This window comes from Myxocyprinus asiaticus, chromosome 12, assembly GCF_019703515.2.
Source record: "Myxocyprinus asiaticus isolate MX2 ecotype Aquarium Trade chromosome 12, UBuf_Myxa_2, whole genome shotgun sequence".
In the NCBI taxonomy this organism is placed as follows: Eukaryota; Metazoa; Chordata; class Actinopteri; order Cypriniformes; family Catostomidae; genus Myxocyprinus; species Myxocyprinus asiaticus.
In genome coordinates, this window is record NC_059355.1 from 42,331,598 (window position 1) to 42,355,015 (window position 23,418).

At 38.7% G+C, this 23,418-nt stretch overlaps 2 protein-coding genes across 3 annotated transcripts in view; both read right to left on the reverse strand.

Annotated features, from left to right (window-relative positions):
- Positions 1-12,553, reverse strand: part of LOC127449435 (RISC-loading complex subunit tarbp2) — a 33,014-nt gene extending 20,461 nt beyond the window's left edge. The window contains exons 1-7 of one of the 2 annotated variants that reach the window (XM_051712850.1): positions 12,291-12,553; positions 10,148-10,459; positions 6,372-6,441; positions 6,124-6,241; positions 5,881-6,008; positions 5,552-5,753; positions 622-775 (exon numbers count right to left, since the gene is read on the reverse strand). In XM_051712850.1, the coding sequence (XP_051568810.1) occupies positions 622-775; positions 5,552-5,753; positions 5,881-6,008; positions 6,124-6,241; positions 6,372-6,441; positions 10,148-10,459; positions 12,291-12,343 (1,037 nt within the window). In that variant the 5' untranslated portion in view covers positions 12,344-12,553. Of the gene's footprint in view, positions 1-28; positions 776-5,551; positions 5,754-5,880; positions 6,009-6,123; positions 6,242-6,371; positions 6,442-10,147; positions 10,460-12,290 lie in introns of those variants that run through there. The other variant, XM_051712851.1, reaches the window with a different exon arrangement.
- A 531-nt stretch (positions 12,554-13,084) lies between these two features.
- Positions 13,085-23,418, reverse strand: part of zgc:66479 (uncharacterized protein LOC327541 homolog) — a 12,166-nt gene continuing 1,832 nt past the window's right edge. Inside the window, exons 2-4 of the mRNA XM_051712845.1 lie at positions 20,849-21,381; positions 17,819-17,966; positions 13,085-16,749 (exon numbers count right to left, since the gene is read on the reverse strand). Of these exons, the coding sequence (XP_051568805.1) occupies positions 15,853-16,749; positions 17,819-17,966; positions 20,849-21,381 (1,578 nt within the window). The 3' untranslated portion in view covers positions 13,085-15,852. The remainder of the gene's footprint in view (positions 16,750-17,818; positions 17,967-20,848; positions 21,382-23,418) is intronic.

Consider the following 23,418-nt stretch of genomic DNA (forward strand, 5'->3'; position numbering starts at 1 on the left):
CCCAACATTAAAAAGGACATTAGCTGAAATGTCCGAGAACAGAGACTTTATTTTACAAGTTCATTGTGTGAGGGTAAATAAATGTTGAGAATAACATTATCACTAAAATACAATGGAAAAATGATAAAAACCTATGACAAAGTTAAAATATTGTGATTTTTATAAGGGGAAAAAAAACTATTTTTTGGTCACATGCACATCTACTGTTGTGAATTAAATTCATAAAGTCCAAAGCAGAGTATCTATCTATAAAATGGCACAATTTAAAATGAGAAAATAAAATTAAAAAGTACATTGATTCAAAGGGGTAAAAGTACAAACGGCACAGTTCTGGACAAATAGAAGTTATTTGTAGGTGAAATAAAATAACACTAATCAAATAAAGAATAAATATTTGCTCTTTTACACCATGGCACACCTGTGAACATTTTGATGTTAGTTTTCAAATCATTAGTGTTCCCAGACTTTCTGCAGAGGCGGTGGGGAAAGGGGACACTTTGGACACTTTTGGTGTCATATTCATGTAGTAAATTAGAAAGGCAATCAGTTCCACCTCCAAATAGTTTCATAATTTGTAGCAGTGAGGAATACAACACGGGGGCCAAGACGACCACCACTTACTTTCCCCCTGCCATAATCTTGAGGTACTGGAGAGCGTTGTGTGCAGCGCTGGCACGGGCCGTATCCAAGGTGGAGGCGAATCCGTGGCAGACGGTTATGGGCTGCGTGGACAACTCTACCAGACACTGGTACAGGCCGCTCAAACTGCGCTCCTCTGGTTAAACCCAAGAAATGTACATACAAAACAAATGTCAAAATACAAATGCATATGTGTGACAAAATTCTCCCTGGAGGTTTATATACAAGCAAAATAATAGTCTTGAAACAAAATACCACTGTTAAGAACACATCAGTTTAGTCCACCAAAACAAATTCAAAATGTGTCTACAGAAAACTGCATTTTGTTCCATTTGTTGCACTGTTACTAGGGCAGCATGGTATGGAGGAAAAATTTGATATGCGTTAAGTAGTTGGATAATACATTATTCGATATGCGATGCGATAATCTTACGATGGCGTCATTGGTGTGCGCAGAGCATGGGAACCCCCAACTTATATCCCAGAAATCATAATCCAAGTTCTCTTTTGTTTCAAATTACATATAGACTGCGTAGGATATACAGTATACCGCTTTACCATTAGCTGCATATCCACAAATGTGAAACACTCCCATCATTTGAGTCAGTAGTAGTTTTTGGAGAAACACTTTGTCTCAGCTTTCAAATTGTAAATTTTATCACAGTATTCAACAATAAATGTTGTTTTGATCCTCTTTAATACTATGTGTGACAGATCGCACTAGCTACCCATTCAGGTGCAATGCTCTCCGTCTAAAGCAGAAAAAAAAACAAACAAACATAAAAGAACATCAGAGGGCATGTTGAAAGATACTAAACAACTTACTAAAATGTGTCAACTCTCATGTAATCGTCTAAACTGTTAATGTTGAAATGACATGGAGAAAACGAATGGATGCTTTGGATCTGCACCTATGCACACACTGCACGCACACACCAAGAGATAATCGTGTGCCCAGTCTATTCTCTGCAATCTGTGTCTCCATAAACATTACTTTTTAAAGTATTATCACAAGCCCTTTGTGACATACATATTGCATTATGTAAATTTGATACACAAGAATGTGTTTGGTCTGAATGGCCCCTATGGATGCTCCAATATCTGTATTTTTACAATTACTGAGTTCTTGTTCCAATCATGTAAGCTTTAATCCAGAGCTCTGTCAAGCTATGACAAGCAAGCTCACTGTTCACAGTCACTATTAATGGATGGTAAAAAATAGGCAACAACTATGGTGTTGTTTGCAAAATTATGGTAATTGGTAAATATATAAATATACAACAAATGTTCATTTAAAAGTGAACGTTTGTAATAGGGCTTAACCTGATAAGTAAATGCGACAGGGTATCAGATAGCTTTATAGTGCAGATACCCTTGCAAATGATGTGGCAGCTCTTTACAGTTGAAGTCAGAAGTTTACAAACACCTTAGCCAAATATATTTAGACTAAATTTTCACAATTCTTGACATTTAATCATAGAAAACATTCCCTGACTTTATTTTAAGAATGTGAAATGTCAGAACAATAGTAGAGAGAATGATTTATTTCAACTTTTATATCTTTCATCACATTCCCAGTGGGTCAGAAGTTCACATACACTTTGTTAGTATTTGGTAGCATTGCCTTTAAATTGTTTAACTTGGGTCAAACGTTTTGGGTAGCCTTCCACAAGCTTCTCACAATAAGTTGCTGGAATTTTTGCCCATTCCTCCAGACAGAACTGGTGTAACTGAGTCAGGTTTGCAGGCCTCCTTGCTTGCATATGCTTTTTCAGTTCTGCCCACAAATTGTCTATCATTTTGAGGTCAGGGCTGTGCCACTCAAATACCTTGACTTTGTTGTCAATAAGCCATTTTGCCACAGCATTGGATTAATGCTTGTATGATGGCTGCATGGTCCCATGGTGTTTATAGTTGTTTGTACAGATGAACGTGGTACCTTCAGGCATTTAGAAATTGCTCCCAAGGATGAACCAGACTTGTGGAGGTCTACAGTTTTTTTTCTGAGGTCTTGGCTGATTTCTTTTGATTTTCTCATGATGTCAAGAAAAGAGGCACTGAGTTTGAAGGTAGGCCTTAAAATACATCCACAGGTACACCTCCAATTCAGTACACCTCCTATCAGAAGATAATTGGCTATTTTCTGGAATTTTCCAAGCTGCTAAAAGGCACAGTTAACTTAGTGTATGTAAACTTCTGACCCACTGGAATTGTGATATAGTCAATTAAAATAGACAGATTGTTTCAAATGTTGGAAAAATTACTCGTGTCTTGCACAAAGTAGATGTCTTGAATGAGCCCCGTTCACACTGCTATCGACATGTAGTGTCAAAAGACACAATCTCATTCCTTTTAAATGAGAGCAGAGTGATTTACGCAGACATGAGGTGACAAGGTGTTGGTGAGGCAAGATACATAAAGTTGAGAAAAATGTAACACTATATGAGGGACTTCACTGCTCTTGATCATTTGCCAATAACCACATACATGGATATAAGAAAAAAATGCTGTGCAGAGAACAGTGCCAGAAATTGTCGGCATTTCGAGAGAGTTTAATTCATACATGGTTTGATTGTTGTTCTTGTTAATGATATAATGCATTGGGCACTGTTGCAGTTTATAAAAGAATCTCATCTGTGATTATAAGAATTTCAAAAGCTAAGGCCAGTTGTGCAGTCTACCAATAATGTTAGATCAAAAACGGTAGGAATGCAGTATACAGTGCAGGGTGCTCATTATGTTGATCGCGATTGACTGTTCGATCACAAGACAACCACTGGTCGATCTCATTAACAAGTCAAACGGTAAAGGAGTAGAGAGAGAAACTACTCAAATAAAGAAATTCTTAAGATCACTATTTTTAATTCCTTATTGCGGCTCCCATGCAGGTAGATTTCCAAAACGATGGATGGCAGGAAAAGACTCATTCATATTTATGAGATTTATTATTTACCTGCTTGGTTAAGGTTACAATTAGGGGTAGGGCTATAATTTCTCCGACCAATCAGGAAGTGCTTTCCTGATAAATATTACTGAATCGTCCAATTAGTTATCGCTTTCCTCGTGAATATAGATAACTCTTCCCCTGACATAAAATAATAATAATAATAATAATAATACAAATAAAAAAGCTACAAAAAAGCATATTTTTAATCAAAATATTGGATATGTGCATTAGGACTTGCAGTGTGAATGCAGCCTGATAGACCGCATTAATATTAACAACAACAAGAAAACCATTCATTGCTCTTGGCTGGATAACATTAGTAGCTTTAAAATAAAATATTAATGTACTATAATCATACAGTAAAGACCTGTTGTCCACAAGAATGAAAGAATATTTTCTTGAATAATTGATACTGCTGTTAATATGTTTGTGTCCTTATTTTATTACTGACTGTTTCCTTGTATTGAACAATTACTTGAGAACTTGAAACAATGTTTACCCCATTAACAAATTAGTCAGTATTAGTTTTTGCATCGAGAATAATCAAATTTCACTGGTATTGATTCCAACTACTGAAATGTTGGTATCGTGACAACACTGCCTACTATGTATATTTATATTGTACATGGTAGATCCTACTGTAATAACATTATGAAGAAGTGACCTAGAGTCACGAGTTTGAATCCAGGGTGTGCTGAGTGACTCCAGCCAGGTCTCCTAAGCAACCAAATTGGCCTGGTTGCTGGGGAGGGAAGAGTCACATGGGGTAACCTCCTCGTAGTCGCTATAATGTGGTTCTTGCTCTCGGTGGGGCGCGTGGCGAGGTGTGTGTGGATGCCGCGGAGAATAGCGTGAAGCCTCCACACGCGCTATGTCTCCGCGGTAACACACTCAACAAGCCACGTGATAAGATGCGTGGATTGACGTCTCAGACGCGGAGGCAACTGAGATTTGTCCTCCGACACCCGGATTGAGGCGAGTCACTATGCCACCACGAGGACATAGAGTGCTTTAGTAACTGGGCATTCCAAATTGGGGAGAAAAAAAAAAAAACATTATGAAAAAGTAGATCTCATGAGATCTCAAAGTGTGAGCACAGTACCCATGCAGTACAGGGACTAGCAACAAAGCAACAATGTTGCTGGCAGTGTTGCTGGGGCTTAAGGTGTTTAAAGGGGTGATTATATGCCTTTTTTATTATTTTAATATGTTCCTTGAGGTTCACTTATAATATTAGTAAAGTTTTTTGCACAAAAAAATGTCATAAAATGTATTTGTAAAACATGATAATTTTCTCATTCAGTTTTAATTTTTTTCCTTCTCCTTTAAAACATGACAGTAAACGCCCACTGTTATGATTGGCTCTCTGTTCTTGACTGACCTGCTCTCTCATTGCCATCTCTCTGCTCACAGCTACTGGGCTGGCTACAGAAGTAAAGTAAACAAGGTAAAGTAGGTGTTGCTGTGTTTTTGTGGATGCGGTCAGATGCAAATGTCACCCACAGTGTGACATCACAATGTGGAGGAAGTAGAAAACGAGTCATTTTGGCAGCTTGGTTTCAACAAATGCTCTTTTTGCAGTGATGAGGAAGTTTTGAGTTCTGAAACTTACAGTATGTTTTTAATAGTACAATAACCTGATATCAAAAGATGTCCTGGCCCCTTTATCCAATGTCGTTTTCGACTGACTGCAACTGGTTATCAATGCCTATGAAATCTGTTATGTTTGCGGCTATAGTTTTTGCTTATGCCAGCTTTTGATATTCGCCATACTCTTCACAGTTGGCTGTTTAAGGGCACATTCAGGCATGTTCCGTAATAAACCTTTGACTTACGTTTCTGTTGTTTTTTTTGTTTTGTTTTTTTACATAAGGTGATTATTTAGTAGAATCAATGCATCTCTAAACTGCTTAATGTAGCTCATAAATTATTAAAGGTTTTTTTTAGGTTAGCCTTGCGCCTCACCTATGTCCAGGTAGCTGACGTCAAAGTGCTGCTCCTCAGAGAGTTCATGAAGGAGAGAACAGAAATTGGAGTCAATGGAGTCTGGCTGGCCTAGAGGATGGCATCGCAACTGCAGGATCTTCTCCCCGGCTGAGTTCCTTAGAGAGTCCCATGTGCAGCCGAGACCTTTAGACTTGCTTCCCTCTAGTCTGCCACCCATGTGCTGTTGGCAAGGAGTGTCATTTCAATATAAAAGAAAAATTACAAATTTACCAAGAAAATTCTCAAAACTTTAAAAGTTTTTTAGTAGGTACAGCAAACCTCCCATTAGAAATGAGTACTTGTCTTACCATACTAAAGGTATCATCTTCTGCTTCGGCCTCATGGCTGCTACGCATGTCCACTGGTACATCATGGATACGAGAGAGCATCTTTGCTGCTGCATTTCTCTTAGCAAGCTTTTTTGATGTACCACTACCTACAAAGTAAAATAATTTATAGTTAAAGCAGCAGCAAAACAAAGGTATTCAGGATCTCAATGGATTGCATATTTATTTAAAAACATTTAACACATCAGTAATAGGATGATTTACCTATTTCAACAAATCTCTCCACCCTGCAGGTCATTGTGAACTCTTTGCGGTGTGCAGGCCCAGATTCTTGAGTGACTGTGTACTCAGGTAAACGCCAGCCTTTCTGCACGACTAGTTCCTGTGGGAATTACAAACCAGAGATGGCAATTTCATTTTTCCAAGCACCACAGTTGCCATGAGCTCCATAGCTACATTAAAAGAAGCACTTTTATTTTCTCAAAAGCTAAACCAATCAAGCTATTTCTCACCTGCAAAGCTCCAACTGGATTGCACTCGGCTTGCTGTGTGGAACTGGATAATTTGATTTCTGACTGGGTACTAAAACACACGAACAAATAAAAAAATGATGAAGACAAACTGGTCTCTGTTTTGAGTCTCCCAACTTATTCCTACTGTATAAATCATCTGGTGCATTCTAATTAGACAATTCTTAAAAGGAATTTTCCAGGTTCAATTCAAGTTAATGTCAATCGACAGCATTTACGGCATAATGTTGATTACCACAAAAGAAAAAAATAATTCTTAAAACACAAGAGTAAAAATCGAGGTTGCAATGAGTCACTTACATTGGAAGTCAATGGGGCCAATTTTTGAAGGGTATCAAAGAGGCAGAAATGTGAACAACTTCTGAACTTCTGAAACAACTGGTGTATTGAGCTGTAGTTCTATAAATCACTGTTTTTACAGGATTAAAGGGTACTTGGCACTGCGTCGTCATGGCAACTTTACACAGAAAATGTTAGTAAACGATTTTATAATACTAAAATCATGTTAACACATTTGGTATACATCTTACAGCTATAATTTTGAAACAGTGAGTGTTTTAACGTTTACGGATTGGTCCCATTCACTTCCATTGTAAGTGCCTCACAGTATCCCAGATGTTTGCTTTTTTTTTATTTTTTTAAAGGAGGGGCAAGTTAATAATTATTTTTTTATAATTAACATTACACCACAAATGCTGTTGATTGAGCTTAACTTGTATTGAATCTGGAATATTACTTTAAGAGTACATAAAAAAGTGCACTCAATTGTTTATTTTATTTTTTTACTAAAAGGAATAATTCAACCAAAAAGAAAATTCTGACATCATTTACTCACCCGCATAATGCTCCAAAACCTGTATGATGTTCTTTCTTTCAAGAAACACAAAAAGAGATCTGTTAGTCAAAATGTTAGTCTCAGTCACCATTCACCTTCATACCATCTTTCTTTTTTACAAACAGTGTAAGTAAATGGTGGCTGAGAGACTGTCAGTCCCTAACATTCTTTCTAACATCTCATTATGTGTTCCATGGAACAATGAAAGTCATATAGGATTAAAACAACATGAGGATGAGTTAATGACAGACTTTTCATTTTTGGGTAAACTACAGTGCATCCGGAAAGTATTCACAGCGCTTCACTTTCTCCACATTTTGTTATGTTACAGCCTTATTCCAAAATGGATTAAATTCATTATTTTCCTCAAAATTCTACAAACAATACCCCATAATGACAACGTGAAAGAAGTTTGTTTGAAATCTTTGCAAATATATAAAAAAAAATAAATAAAAAAAACACACAAAAAACAAACAAATCACATGTACATAAGTATTCACAGCCTTTGCCATGACACTCAAAATTGAGCTCAGGTGCATCCTGTTTCCACTGATCATCCTTGAGATGTTTCTACAACTTGATTGGAGTCCACCTGTGGTAAATTCAGTTGATTGGACATGATTTGGAAAGGCACACACCTGTCTATATAAGGACCCACAGTTAACAGTGCATGTCAGAGCATAAACCAAGCCATGAAGTCCAAGGAATTGTCTGTAGACCTCCGAGACAGGATTGTATCGGGGCACAGATCTGGGGATGGGTACAGAAAAATTTCTGCAGCATTGAAGGTCCCAATGAGCACAGTGGCCTCCATCATCCGTAAATGGAAGAAGTTTGGAACCACCAGGACTCTTCCTAGAGCTGGCCGCCCAGCCAAACTGAGCGATTGGGGGAGAAGGGCCTTAGTCAGGGAGGTGACCAAGAACCCGATGGTCACTCTGACAGAGCTCCAGCGTTTCTCTGTGGAGAGAGGAGAACCTTCCAGAAGATCAACCATCTCTGCAGCACTCCACCAATCAGGCCTGTATGGTAGAGCGGCCAGACGGAAGCCTCTCCTCAGTAAAAGGCACATGACAGCCCGCATGGAGTTTGCCAAAAGGCACCTGAAGGACTCACAAATCATGAGAAACAAAGACTGAACTCTTTGGCCTGAATGGCAAGCATCATGTCTGGAGGAAACCAGGCACCGCTCTTCACCTGGCCATTACCATCCCTACAGTGAAGCATGGTGGTGGCAGCATCATGCTGTGGGGATGTTTTTCAGCGGCAGGAACTGGGAGACTAGTCAGGATCGAGGGAAAGATGAATGCAGCAATGTACAGAGACATCCTTCATGATAACCTGCTCCAGAGCACTCTGGACCTCAGACTGGGGCGAAGGGTCGTTGTACTGTTGGAAGATGAACCTAAGCACACAGCCAAGATAACAAAGGAGTGGCTACAGGACAACTCTGTGAATGTCCTTGAGTGGCCCAGCCAGAGCCCAGATTTGAACCCGACTGAACATCTCTGGAGAGATCTGAAAATGGCTGTGCACCTACGCTCCCCATCCAACCTGATGGCACTTGAGAGGTCCTGCAAAGAAGAATGGGAGAAACTGCCCAAAAATAGGTGTGCCAAGCTTGTAGCATCATACTCAAAAATACTTGAGGCTGTAATTGGTGCCAAAGATGCTTCAACAAAGTACTGAGCAAAGGCTGTGAATACTTATGTACATGTGATTTTAATACATTTGCAAAGATTTCAAACAAACTTCTTTCACGTTGTCATTATGGGGTATTGTTTGTAGAATTGAGGAAAATAATGAATTTAATCCATTTTGGAATAAGGCTGTAACATAACAAAATGTGGGAAAAGTGAAGCGCTGTGAATACTTTCCGGATGCACTGTATATGCTGACTGTCTTGGAATTATACTGACACCTTGTGACGTAGATCCAGGATTGTGCGAAAGTTTTCAGATACCGATGCCATGTTTTAAAAACGCACTATTTGCAGTCAGCAATGATTACTGTATTGCATGAGCAAACGTGTCCAATAACAGGCAGGTTACAGAGACAAAGTGAGCAGCATTTGGCAGATCATGTGATCATAATATCTCAGCCCCCATGAGACAACCTGCTCCATTTAAAATCAATCAGTAAAACATATTTTTCAAAAGTACTATTCATTTATTTGAGTAAAATGTATTTTTAACTATTATTTTAACTGTTTGTTCAATTTAGGTTTAAAGGAATATTTCAACCAAAAATGAAAATTCTCTCATCATTTACTCACCCTCATGCCATCCTAGATGTGCTTGACTTTCTTCTGCTGAACACAAACCAAGATTTTTAGAAGAAACTCAGCTCTGTTGGTCCATACAATGTATGTGAATGGTGACCAGAACTTTAAAGCTCCAAAAAGCACAAAGGCTGCATAAAAGTAATCCAGACTCCAGAGGTTAAATCCATGTGTTCTAAAGTGATATCATAGGTGTGGGTGAGAAACTGATCAACATTTATGTCTTTTTTACATGAAATGTACACTTTCACATTCTTCTTTTGTTTTTGCCGATTCACATTCTTCGTGCATATGGCCACCTACTGGGCAGGGAGGACAATTTATAGTAAAAAAGAGCTTAAATACTGATCCGTTTCTCACCCACACCTATCATATCACTTCTGAAGACAAGGATTTAACCACTGGAGTCGTATGGATTGCTTTCATACTGCCTTCTTGTGCTTTTTGGACTTTCAAAGTTTAGGACCCTGTTGACTTACACTGAATGGACCAACATAGCGGAGACAGTTTTCTAAAAATCCTCGTTTGTGTTTAGCAGAAGAAAGTAAGTCATACATATCTGGGATGGCTCTAGGGTGAGTAAATGGTAAGAGAATTTTCATTTTTGGGTGAACTATTCCTTTAAGCACTACTGTTTCTTACCATTCTCCCTCCATATCGATCCCAGCAAACCCATCTCCTTCTATCCCATTTCCTCCAATCCCTCCCAGCATTCCTCCTTTAAGCATCTTGAGGGCGGCCTCTGCGGCTTTGTGCTTGGCAGCTTTCTTACTGGGGCCCTGGCCTGTGCAGCTGATGTCTCCCACAGACACACGGAAGGTGAAGTTGGGCTGGTGGGCCTGACCCTCAGCCTTCAGCAGGTCGTACACTGGGGTCTTGCCTATCCGCGTTCCATATTCCTGCAGCAGACTGATAGGCGTCTTACCAGGGTTCACAGCCAGCATTTGCTCAATACTGTGGACAGAAACATAAAAAAAAAAAAACATGAAGAGGGGGATGCCACTAATTTCAAAGTCTTTGATTCTGTATCTCAGGCAAGACAAGCTCAACAAATGACAAGTAGGCAGAGAGGCCACATTGTGTTAAACAATAACAGCACAATCTAAAGGGAAAATATTGTATTCAAAAGGGACAGTTCACCCCAAAATGAAAATTTGCTGATAATTTACTCACCCTCAGGCCATCCAAGATGTATCTGAGTTTCTTTCTTCATCAAAACAGAATTTAAGACTTTTAGGATTTCATTTCTGGCCTCCTCTAAACAATGCAAGTGAATGTACATTTTTTGATGGTCCAAAATGCATATTTAGGGTGCATCAAAATAATCCACATGACTCCAGTCGACAAATGAAGTTCTTCTGAACCCAAACGATTGGTTATTTTTAGAAGCAAAACAATACTTATATACTTTTTAACTACAAATGTTCGCTTCCGTATATCTCTGTGACGTGCGCTCATTGGTAAGGTCACGTGGAGGGGGAGTCAGGAAGCACGTGTGAATGACTTTCTTTCATCTGCTGAATACAAACGGATATTTATAGAAGAATATTTTAGCTCTGTAGGTCCATACAATGCAAGTGAATGGGTATAAAAATTTTGAAGCTCCAAAATCCAAATAAGGACAACATAAAACTACTCCATACGACTCTGGTGGGTAAATCTATATCTTCAGAAGCAATATGATAGGTGTGGTTGAGAAACAGATCAATATTAAAGTCCTTTTTTACTATAAATTCTCCTCCCTGCTCAGTCATTCTTCTTTTTCTGTTTTTGGTGATTCACATTATTTGTGCATATCACCCCCTACTGGGCAGGAGGAGAATTTATAGTAAAAAGGACTTAAAAATCTGTTTCTCTCCAGCACCTATTTTTTATCATTCTATCTACTTCTGAAGAAACTGATTAAAACACTGGAGTCTTATGGATTACTTTTATAATGACTTATGTGGATTTTGGAGCTTCAAAATTTTGGCACCCATTCACTTGCATTGTGAGGACCTACAGAGCTGAAATATTCTTCTAAAAACCTTAATTTCTGTTCTGCAGAAGAAAGAAAGTCACACACATCTGGGATGCCAGGAGGCTGAGTAAAAGATAAGATAATTGTCAATTTTGGGTGAACTACCACTTTAAGCAGTATGTCAGTCTCACTCACCACTGACTTTCATTGATTGCCTCTTATTTTCCATACACTGAAAGTGAAAGGTGACTGATAGTGTTTATTAACATGTTTTGTGTTTCAATTAAGTCATACAGGTTTGGAACAACATGACGTTGAGTAAATTATTTTTTAAAAAAAATCATTTTCAAGTGAACTATTCCTTTAAAAAAAAGCATATTGTCAATCAAGCAATGCCCAAGTATCAGAGATGTATCCTGCGTATCAAAACCTAGCATGTCAGCAACCTAAACTGCATTTTTGGGCATCATATCCATACTATTAAGTACTGTGGTAATGCAATCAAATGGTAATACCATGGTAAACAGAAAACCATGGAACTGAATGTTTACCATTTTCATGTACTAGGCTAGACCTATAGTATTAACACTGCATTCACTTAAAAGAATATCATAACAATGACTTGGTATCGAAGGCACTAATGATGCTAAAAATACTATATAGGTAGTTAGGTAGCTCACTAGGTATTGACACACAGCCAATTTCATAAATGTTCAGTCGTTTATCTTCCGTTGTCAGATGTATTCATACAATTTATTTCAAATGGAAAATTCGTAAAAGGTTGTATTAGGAGTTAGCATACTGTCGAAATGATGTCCAATTTACCTGGTAAACCCAGAGTTTCTCTTGCTGTTATCCGGGCTTTTCTCGTCGTTCATCCCCCAATAACAGATAAAAAGCTGACTTGTTTTGGACAGCAGAAACCCCCAGAGGTGACTGTAACCCCTCTGATATCATTCATATGTTATCGTGCGGGGAGGACCGAGGTGCGGGGAGACGATAAAGCCCCTCTCTCTCACCGTCCCGCTCCACACAACCAAACTACCTCAGTTCTGCCACAACACAAGCCGAGGCCACTTTGAACTGAAGCGGAAGAGCGGCGATCACCTTTCAAAATACAAGTCTTTTCTGGTGAATTCGGATGAATCTCATTAGAGCTCTTCTAAGGGCTTAGCATCTTAGGAGGTACACTACTGCCGAGGAGACAGGAGGCCGTTTTTTTTTTTTTTTTAAATGGATGTCTTTGGAGGAGATGCTTTAGTGTGCTGAATAAACTGCTTTTGTGACGAAATAACTATTTACTTAACGAACTGACCGCCAGTCCGCTAATCTTCAACATGTTTTACACTGTGTGTGGGCTTTACAACGATAAAGTTGCTGTTTATACGAGAAAACACGGACAATTTTGCGACAGGTAGGTGTCAGTTTGTGGCTTTCCCCGTTCATTTGTATGGTATCCGCAAACGGTGACTTACTGTCGTAATACGATAGTTGACCGTTCTCTATCCTGTCAGAGCAGCGAAGGTTGATATTTCAGTAATTAAAAGAATCTCTGCCAGAAGCGTGTGAAGAATATAAGTGAAAATAAGAAATTATATGTTGCATACTATCGAGATCATTCGCATCGTTTGTTTAATTGCAATTAAGCACCCCCTAATTGTCATTACTCAAATGTGAAACAAATAATTGTATTATTTTACATTATAAATTCCGCAAAACAAAAAAACGAAAAAAAAACGTCCCTTTTTCAAGACACTGTATTTTAAAGATAATTTTGTAAAAATCCAAATAACATTACAGATCTTTATTGTAAAGTGTTTAAACAATGTTTTCCATGCTTGTTCAATGAACCATAAATAATTAATGAACATGCACCTGAACGGTGATTAAGACACTAACAGCTTACAGACGGTAGGCAATTAAGGTAACAGTTATAAAAACTTAGGACACTAAAGAGACCTTTCTACTAACTCTGAAAAACACCAAAAGAAAGATGTCCAGGGTCCCTGCTCATCTGCATGAATGAGCCTTAGGCATGCTGCATGGAGGCATGAGGACTGCAGATGTGGCCAGGGCAATAAATTGCAATGTCCGTACTGCAAGATGCCTAAGACTGTGTCACAGGGAGACAGGAAGGACAGCTGATTGTCCTCGCAGTGGCAGACCACATGTAACAACATCTGCACAGGATCGGTACATCCGGATATCACACATGCATGACAGGTACAAGATGGCAACAACAACTGCCCGAGTTACACCAGGAACACACAATCCCTCCATCAGTGCTCAGACTGTCCGCAATAGGCTGAGAGAGGCTGGACTGAGGACTATTAGGCCTGTTGTAAGGCAGGTCCTTACCAGACATCACCGGCAACAACGTCGCCTATGGGCACAAACCCAACTTCGCTGGATCAGACAGGACTGGCAAAAAGTGCTCTTCACTGATGAGTCACAGTTTTGTCTCACCAGGGGTGATGGTCGGACTCATGTTTATTGTCGAAGGAATGAGCGTTACACCGAGGCCTGTACTCTGGAGAGGGATCGATTTTGGAGGTGGATGGTCTGTCATGGTCTGTGGCGGTGTGTCACAGCATCATCAGACTGCGCTTGTTGTCACTGCAGGCAATCTCAACGCTGTGCGTTACAGGGAAGACATCCCTCTCCCTCATGTGGTACCCTTCCTGCAGGATCATCCTGAAATGACCCTCCAGCATGACAATGCCATCAGCCCTATTGCTTGTTCTGTGCATGATTTCCTGCAAGACAGGAATGTCAGTGTTCTGCCGTGGCCAGCGAAGAGCCCAGATCTCAATCCCACTGAGCACGTCTGGGACCTCTTGGATCAGAGGGTGAGGGCTAGGGCCATTCCCCCCAGAAGTGTCCAGAAATTTGCAAGTGCCTTGGTGGAAGAGTGGGGTAACATCTCGCAGCAAGAACTGGCAAATCTGGTGCAGTCCATGAGGAGGAGATGCACCGCAGTACTTAATGTAGCTGGTGGCCACACCATACTGGTGTCAGTATCTTGTATCTGTATCCCCTTGTTCAGGGACACATTATTTAATTTCTGTTAGTCACATGTCTGTGAAACTTGTTTAGTTTATGTCTTTAGTTGTTGAATCCTTTTTATGTTCATACAAATATTTACATGTGTTAAGTTTGCTGAAAATAAAAGCAGTTGAAAATGTTTTTTTTTTTTTTTTTTTTTTTTGCTGAGTTTATAAGGCATAGATCATGGAAGTATTTGTTATGCTGTCTTTGTGCTAATTTTGCATACTACTCTTAGTACTTGCCATATCTATCAATGGCAGAAAATGAGATTGAATATTACAAACTCAAAAGTAAAACATTTTCAAACACTGCCCATGGGACTGCCTAAATTTCAAGCACTGTATTATTAGTTGAATTTGCCATACTTCTTAAAAATGCTATTGCAGTTCTTATCTCAGAATTTGAGCAATTCCAGAAAACCTCAGCACCATCTAGGAGTGAAGGCAAATGATGTACCGAAACAGAGGAGAACAGTGTACTTGTTATATTGTACCCTATTATGTAGCACTTATGTTGACTACAGTGATCTGAACCTCATAAATCTAGTTATGTTTTGCTTCTGATTATTGAACAGTCCCTAGTAGGCTATTTTTATTATTTAATTTTATGAAAGATGTAGTATTGATGTAGGTTTTATTCTTTAGTCTATTTCTTTTCACAAATTATATTCCTGTCTATGTTTACCATAGCAAAGAGATTCATTTAAGAAGTATTATACATCATCAAAATGTAATTTGGACATTGTTTGCCTTAAAATGGCACTACTGCAACTAAGTTTCGATATAAATTGTGGTTTGGTTGAGAAGGACACAAGGTACACATCTCATCTTTCAGGGATTTGATGAGCTCCAATCAGCACAAATGGGACATGCAAGTCCCCACTGCCCAAGATCAGTGCCACATTCCTAAGCCCCTACCTAAGAGCTGCAAATATACACACAGTGTGTGTCCCATTTCAGGAGACAACAAAACACTAGAAGAGAGAGGCTGGGACAGAGAGGTGGTAAAAAAAATAAAATAATTAAAACCAGTTTAATTCAAGTAACACTCCTGAGGTTATTGAACTGGCAAACCACTGAATGAAAAATGCAACAATTGTTAACTGTGTAACCTAGTAAAACATCAACCCTCATTACATTTACATGTAAACAGAGCAATTAAAGATTCAACAGAACACTAGAAATGTTTAAAATAGTTTACCTTCCAATACAAAGTAAGACTGAGGAAAATTACAGCAAATGTGAAGTAGTCATGTTTCACGTAATTCTGTGTGGAAATGGCGACAACTTCAAGTCCTCAGAAAATGTCTTTCATTTTGCACTGTTTCCCTGCCAACAACTTAATTTGCTGAAATGTCTTGTTCATCTAGCTCTTCCATTACCAGCTCTGCAGGTTTTTCCTCTTCGTCCTCAGAGTCTTGCACATCTTCTACAACTTCCTCCAAGTCTATCTGCTGCTCAATTCCCTCAACTGGTTCTTCAAATGATTCCTGCGAAGTCTCATCCTGGCTGATATCTCCAACCACCTGATCTTCTGAGAGGTCCTTAGCAGCCTCAGCCTCAATTTTGGTTTCCTCTGTAGAAGTCAGGTCCTCCTTGGCCTCTTCTTTTTGCTCCTCATCAACTTCTTCCCCCTGGTCCTGAAATTCCTCAGTTATTTCATCCTCTGTACTTACTGCTTTCTCCTCAGCAACATCTCCATCCTTGGCATGAACTTCCTCAGATATAACTTCCTCCTCAGTTACTGCTTGCTTTTTAACTGCTTCTACTCCATGGACCTTCTTAGACAGTTCTTCAGATACCAGATGCTCCTCAACATCATCTTCCTTGACCTGCATTTCCTCAGGTATTTCATCCACCTCAGTTCCTGCTTGCTCTTCAACAACTTCTTCCTTGTGGAACTGAATCTCCTCAGCTGGTTCTTCCTTCTCAGTTACTACTTGCTCCTCAATAACATCTTTTTGGAGATGAACGTCCTCAGGTATTTCATCCTTCTTGGCTTGCTCTTCAACAACTTCTTCCACCTGGACCTGAACCTCCTCAACTGGTTCTTCCTCTTCAGTTACTTCTTGCTTCTCATCAAATTCTTCCTGGACCAGAACCTCCCCAGTTAATACTTTCTCCTCTGTCACAGTTTTATCCTTGATTGGAACCTCCTCCTCAGTTGCTGCTTGCTCTTCTACAATTTCTACAATCTCTTCCTCTGCAGAATCAAGCTGCTGGCTTTCAGCTAACATCTGAAATACAAATAATTTACGCATAAGGATGTACAATCCTGTATAACTAAATGCCAAAATGATCATACATGGGAAAAATTACCTGTTAACAGTACTGTGAATTAAATTTAACATGGATAAAACACAACAAATGTGATATTATAGAGGTTCTTTTCTACCTCCTGAGCAGGGTGCAATGGGGCACCATTTCAGGAAAATGTACCTTTTTTGGGGAAAAAAAGTGTATCAAGATTTCTTTTTATTAAATATTAATGGAGCAAAGGAGAAATAATGTTCGAAAAAAGAATCTTAACGGAAGGTTGTTTTGATTACAATTCACTTTTTAAAAAAAGGAGGCGAGGGGGACTTTTAGGTGTTATTTTATTTTAAAATACATATGATCATTTCAGAAATTCTCATTGGCTACATAAATTTGCAACATTTGAAAAAGTTATTAAAGGAATATTCCAGGGTTAATACAAGTTAAGCTCAATAAACAGCATTTGTGGCATAATGTTGATTACCACAAAAATGAATTTCGACTTTTATTAAAAGTAAAAATCTGGGTTACCGAGAGGAATTTACAATGAAAGCAAAAGGGTGCTAATCCGTAAATGTTAAACTACTCACTGTTTCAAAAGTATGCCCACAAGATGTAAACAATTTGCATGTCAGCATGATTTTAGTGTGATAAAATCACTTACTAAACTTTTCTGTGTTAAGTTATATCTAAACCTGTATTGCCATGACAACGTAATGCCATAAACACTGTAATCCCGCTAAATGACAATTTAATCAACTTCACAGCTCAGATAGTATAGTTTTAACATAATTAATGATAGAGCTTTTACAAAATTATAAGCCTCACATTTCTGCCTCACTGTAAACATGAAGAAAAGGAGGGTTCAGTCAAAAAACATTTTTTTGTTTATTTGAGGTAATAACCTAAAAATTAATGTTCAGACATTGCACGCGATGACCTCATAATTCAGGACAATTTTACAGTGCATAGTAATAAACAATTGTTAAGGAAAGTGATGTAAAATCTTTTACCCTGAGGTGCCTTTAACCCAGTTGTACCATACTATACCTGACTCTGGACGATCTCAAGCTGTGCAGCGAGGTGAGAGTGAAGGGTATGAGTACTTTTCTGATGGTCCTCAAGACTCCTACGGACAGACATAAGCTGCTCCTCAAGAGCTTGGGATCTTCTTGCCTGTTCCATCTCTAGCAGCTCCCTGATAACAACACAATAAAAGATGGATTAGGACATCTGTTCTCAACTGGTTTTGCTTCAGAACAATATTTTACCTTGGAAATCAAGAGGCAACCCAACACAGTACCAAAATTGTTCATCCTACAAAAGTAAAAAAAAAAAACAACATAAAATAAGAAAAAATACATATTTACAATCATATTTTTTTTTTTTATCAAACTGCACAATGACGGCTAAGACTTTATAGATATTACAGTTCCATTTTCTGTTAAACCATGATTTTCTGTGAAGCTGCTTTGAAATGATGCGTGTTGTGAAAAGCACTATAAAAATAAAAATGACTTGACCTTATAACAGGGGCGGACTGGCCATAGGGAGAACTTTTCCCAATGGGCCGGCCGTGAAACGGGGCCGAACGGGGCAAATTAGACAGAATCGCTTCTCTTCATCTAATGAATGCATGAAGAAATTTGTCGACAACTTTCAGGAACAGTAAGTGATTCCGTTACATGTGCTAAAATAACAAGCCTCTTTCAAGAACGCGTTATAAACCGTACCAAAAGCCTGTCCGGCAAATGACATCAGAGTTTAACTGCATTTTCATGCTGATGTGCAACAGCTAAACAGATAAAAGACAAAGTCGCTGCATGCGTGAATAGCAGATGTGGTAAATTTACCAGAAAAGGCAATCTGGCGGCAATTGTACTGTAAATTTAACGTGTTTTAATGTATGAAAGTGGCAGTTATAACCATGAACTGCATTGAACCAACAGTATGCAAAATTAACAACATGACTTAAGGAAAACATTATTTTTTTAAATATATACAGGTGCATCTCAATAAATTAGAATGTCGTGGAAAAGTTCATTTATTTCAGTAATTCAACTCAAATTGTGAAACTTGTGTATTAAATAAATCCAATGCACACAGACTGAAGTAGTTTAAGTCTTTGGTTCTTTTAATTGTGATGATTTTGGCTCACATTTAACAAAAACCCACCAATTCACTATCAAAAAATTAGAATATTTTGACATGCCGATCAGCTAATCAACTCAAAACACCTGCAAAGGTTTCCTGAGCCTTCAAAATGATCTCTCAGTTTGGTTCACTAGGCTACACAATCATGGGGAAGACTGCTGATCTGACAGTTGTCCAGAAGACAATCATTGACACCCTTCACAAGGAGGGTAAGCCACAAACATTCATTGCCAAAGAAGCTGGCTGTTCACAGAGTGCTGTATCCAAGCATGTTAACAGAAAGTTGAGTGGAAGGAAAAAGTGTGGAAGAAAAAGATGCACAACCAACCGAGAGAACCGCAGCCTTATGATTGTCCAGCAAAATCGATTCAAGAATTTGGGTGAACTTCACAAGGAATGGACTGAGGCTGGGGTCAAGGCATCAAGAGCCACCACACACAGACATGTCAAGGAATTTGGCTACAGTTGTCGTATTCCTCTTGTTAAGCCACTCCTGAACCACAGACAACGTCAGAGGCGTCTTACCTGGGCTAAGGAGAAGAAGAACTGGACTGTTGCCCAGTGGTCCAAAGTCCTCTTTTCAGATGAGAGCAAGTTTTGTATTTCATTTGGAAACCAAGGTCCTAGTGTCTGGAGGAAGGGTGGAGAAGCTCATAGCCCAAGTTGCTTGAAGTCCAGTGTTAAGTTTCCACAGTCTGTGATGATTTGGGGTGCAATGTCATCTGCTGGTGTTGGTCCATTGTGTTTTTTGAAAAGCAAAGTCACTGAACCCGTTTACCAAGAAATTTTGGAGCACTTCATGCTTCCTTCTGCTGACCAGCTTTTTAAAGATGCTGATTTCATTTTCCAGCAGGATTTGGCACCTGCCCACACTGCCAAAAGCACCAAAAGTTGGTTAAATGACCATGGTGTTGGTGTGCTTGACTGGCCAGCAAACTCACCAGACCTGAACCCCATAGAGAATCTATGGGGTATTGTCAAGAGGAAAATGAGAAACAAGAGACCAAAAAATGCAGATGAGCTGAAGGTCACTGTCAAAGAAACCTGGGCTTCCATACCACCTCAGCAGTGCCACAAACTGATCACCTCCATGCCACGCCGAATTGAGGCAGTAATTAAAGCAAAAGGAGCCCCTACCAAGTATTGAGTATATATACAGTAAATGAACATACTTTCCAGAAGGCCAACAATTCACTAAAAATGTTTTTTTTTATTGGTCTTATGATGTATTCTAATTTTTTGAGATAGTGAATTGGTGGGTTTTTGTTAAATGTGAGCCAAAATCATCACAATTAAAAGAACCAAAGACTTAAACTACTTCAGTCTGTGTGCATTGAATTTATTTAATACACGAGTTTCACAATTTGAGTTGAATTACTGAAATAAATGAACTTTTCCACGACATTCTAATTTATTGAGATGCACCTGTATATATAAATGTCTCTTAAAATTTAATGGTTTCAAGCTCTTCTCTGCCAATAATTTACTGCACAAAACAAAATTTTGGTTAGCACAAAATGTGGTCAGTTTATTCTCAGTGTAAGTGAACTCGAAATTAACAGGCTGGGCAATATTTTTTACCTTGCATTGTTTTGTACATTTCTGAGGATGAGGAGATGCCAAACAACCCATTCATGCTGGCATATACCTAACGTGGCTATCTGCAACTAATTGACGAATGATGAATGTGCACTAAAATACAGTAGTTTGATTGGACGCACAGCCATTGACATCAAAAACATTATATATGTAAATTAGCTCCTCCTCCCTTTTAAAAGTTGATAAGTCTATTTATTTTGCTACCATGCACAATTATATGGTTAGTTGCATTTGATCATTTGCATGGAATTTATATTGCACATTCAAAACAAAAATGCAAATAACTTCATTTCAGCTATGAGTTGACTAGTGCTATGGTCTACTTACTTGATATCCATCACTTCCTGTCTGTTTCTTTCAAGAGCATTCTGGTTGCTGTCAAAAGACTCCTTCAGGCCTGCAAGTTCCATTCTCTGAGCATTCTCATTGCCTGCATAAGACTCCTTCAGGACTGCTAGTTCCAATCTCTGTTCTTCCAACCGAGATGTGAGACCCTCCACAGCAAACATTTGCTCATCGAGACGTGATTTGGTGACCAAAACAGTGTCTGTGAGCCCAGAAATGCTGACCGCTACTTCAGAGTTTGCATTAAGGATAGAATCGAGCCTCTGCTTCAGTTTCTCAAGCTCTTCCGTCTTATTCTTGACCACAGCATTCAGAGTTGCAGTGGAAACAGTTGTCTGTTGCAGTTCAGATAGTTTGGCATTCATCTCAGACTGCAGAGACCAGAGCTGGCTGGAAAGATCTGTAGATTGGATTTTTTCAGAGGTGGCCAGGGTGACCTCTGCCTTCTTTTGGGCCTGCGTGTAGGCCTCTTCTAGTGCTTGCAGACGCTCTTCAAAAACACCCACATTGGTGATCTAGACATATACACAACATTTATAATGACAATAAAGTTTAACATTTATTTGATCCATTAAACTGCCTAGAATACACAATATTTCACTTTTTTTTTTTCTCTCAAGAGTGTCTATTTGCACCCCAGTGTAAACAGCATCTGCCACACAGAACAGATATTTGCACCAGAATAGTCTGGTGAAACCACAGGAATATACAAAAAACTAGTCAAAAGTTTTGATTAAAATTCTGCAGTGGCTTGGGATGTAAAAACGATTGTGTGATTGTGTACTGTTTTCCTAGTGACCGCAGTTCGAATCTGCATTTTATCCCACTCTTTTCCCATCTGATTTTCTGATTTCACTCTTAATATTTCTTTAAATACTACTTAGTAGATAAAAATTAATAGAAATGTTGATTTCATCACAGTGATTTGGTCACGGTGAATGTCGAGGAGTGCAGAGAAAGGTTTGATCCGGAGGCTGGGTCTGTTGATTGCACTCGTGACCGTGGCTCTGCATCGCTTGTGTGAATTGCATCACTGAAGTACTAATATTGTAGTAACCATATTTATTTTTTGGCAGAAACCATAGTTTTAATGCAATTAACCATGGTGTTGTTAGTACAGTAATATGATGCCAATATAGTAACCAGGGTTAATTTTGTGCTTACTGTAAATTTACAAAAATACCATGGTGAAACCATGGTTACTGTCGTAAAACCAAGGTTATTTCTTCTAAGGTAAGGTTAAGGTTAGGTTTAGGGGTAGAGGTTAATGTAGTGTGTCTGTGGGACTCTAAATAAATACAATAAACACTGCAGTGATGCCCATATACTGTATATTATTATTTAAATATGGGTGCAAATAGTATCTGGCACTATATGCACCAGGGTGCAACTGTATCTACAAATTTGTAATTTTATGGTAAATATTAAAAGAAATTGGTATGTAGATGTAAAAAGTATGATTTTACCATATAATTCACTGTAAAAATTTATATTATGTTTAATAAGAGAATACATGTACTTTTTACGGTAAACTACAGATAAAATTATGGTGAAAAATAATAACTGGGCATACCTAGAAGTCCCTGCATGACCAATCACATTTCATTATATTTTGTGGGAATCGTTGTTTTTTTATATTGGTTACAACCTATGCATTGGGGTGTTCTATATGTTTTATGTAGTTTAGTTAATGTTTACTGTATTATTTTAGTGTCACATGTGTTACTCTGATGGTGTTTTGTGTTTGGGTGTGTGACAATGTGCTATGTGCTGTCTCTACATGTGTATTAATTATTGTTCCTGGAAGGGCCACTCTTGCTGAACTTTATGATTTACTCAGCCTCCTGGCATCTCAGATGTGGATGATTTTCTTTCTTCTGCAGAACACAAATTAAGATTTTTAGAAGAATATTTCAGCTCTGTAGGTTCTCACAATGCAAGTGAATGGGTGCCAACATTTTGAAGCTCCAAAATCCACATAAAGGCAGCATAAAAGTAATCCATATGACTCCAGAGGTTAAATCCATATGTTCAGACATTATATGATATGTGTGGGTGAGAAACATCAATATTTAAGACTTTTTTGTCATACATTCTCCTCTCTGCCCAGTAGGAGGCAATATGCATAAAGAATGTTAATCACCAAAAATAGGAGAAAGTGAAGGAAATATTGAATATTGATCTGTTTCTCACCCATACCTACCATATCGCTTCAGAAGATATGGATTTAACCACCAGAGTCGTTTGGAGTACTTTTCCAAACCCACATGACTCCACATGCTGAAGTGTCCTTGGGCAAGACACTGAACCCCAAGTTGCTCCCAATGGCAGGCTAGCACCTTGCATGGCAGCTCTGCTGTCATTGGTGTGTGAGTGTGTGTGTGAATGGGTGAATGAGTCACAGTGTAAAGCCCTTTGGAACCGCTAAGGTTAAAAAAAGCACTATATAAGTGCAGACCATTTACTGTTTACAATTTAATGTTGCCCTTATGTGGATTTTGGAGCTTAAAATTTTTGGCATCCATTTACTTGCTTTGTGTGGACCTACAGAG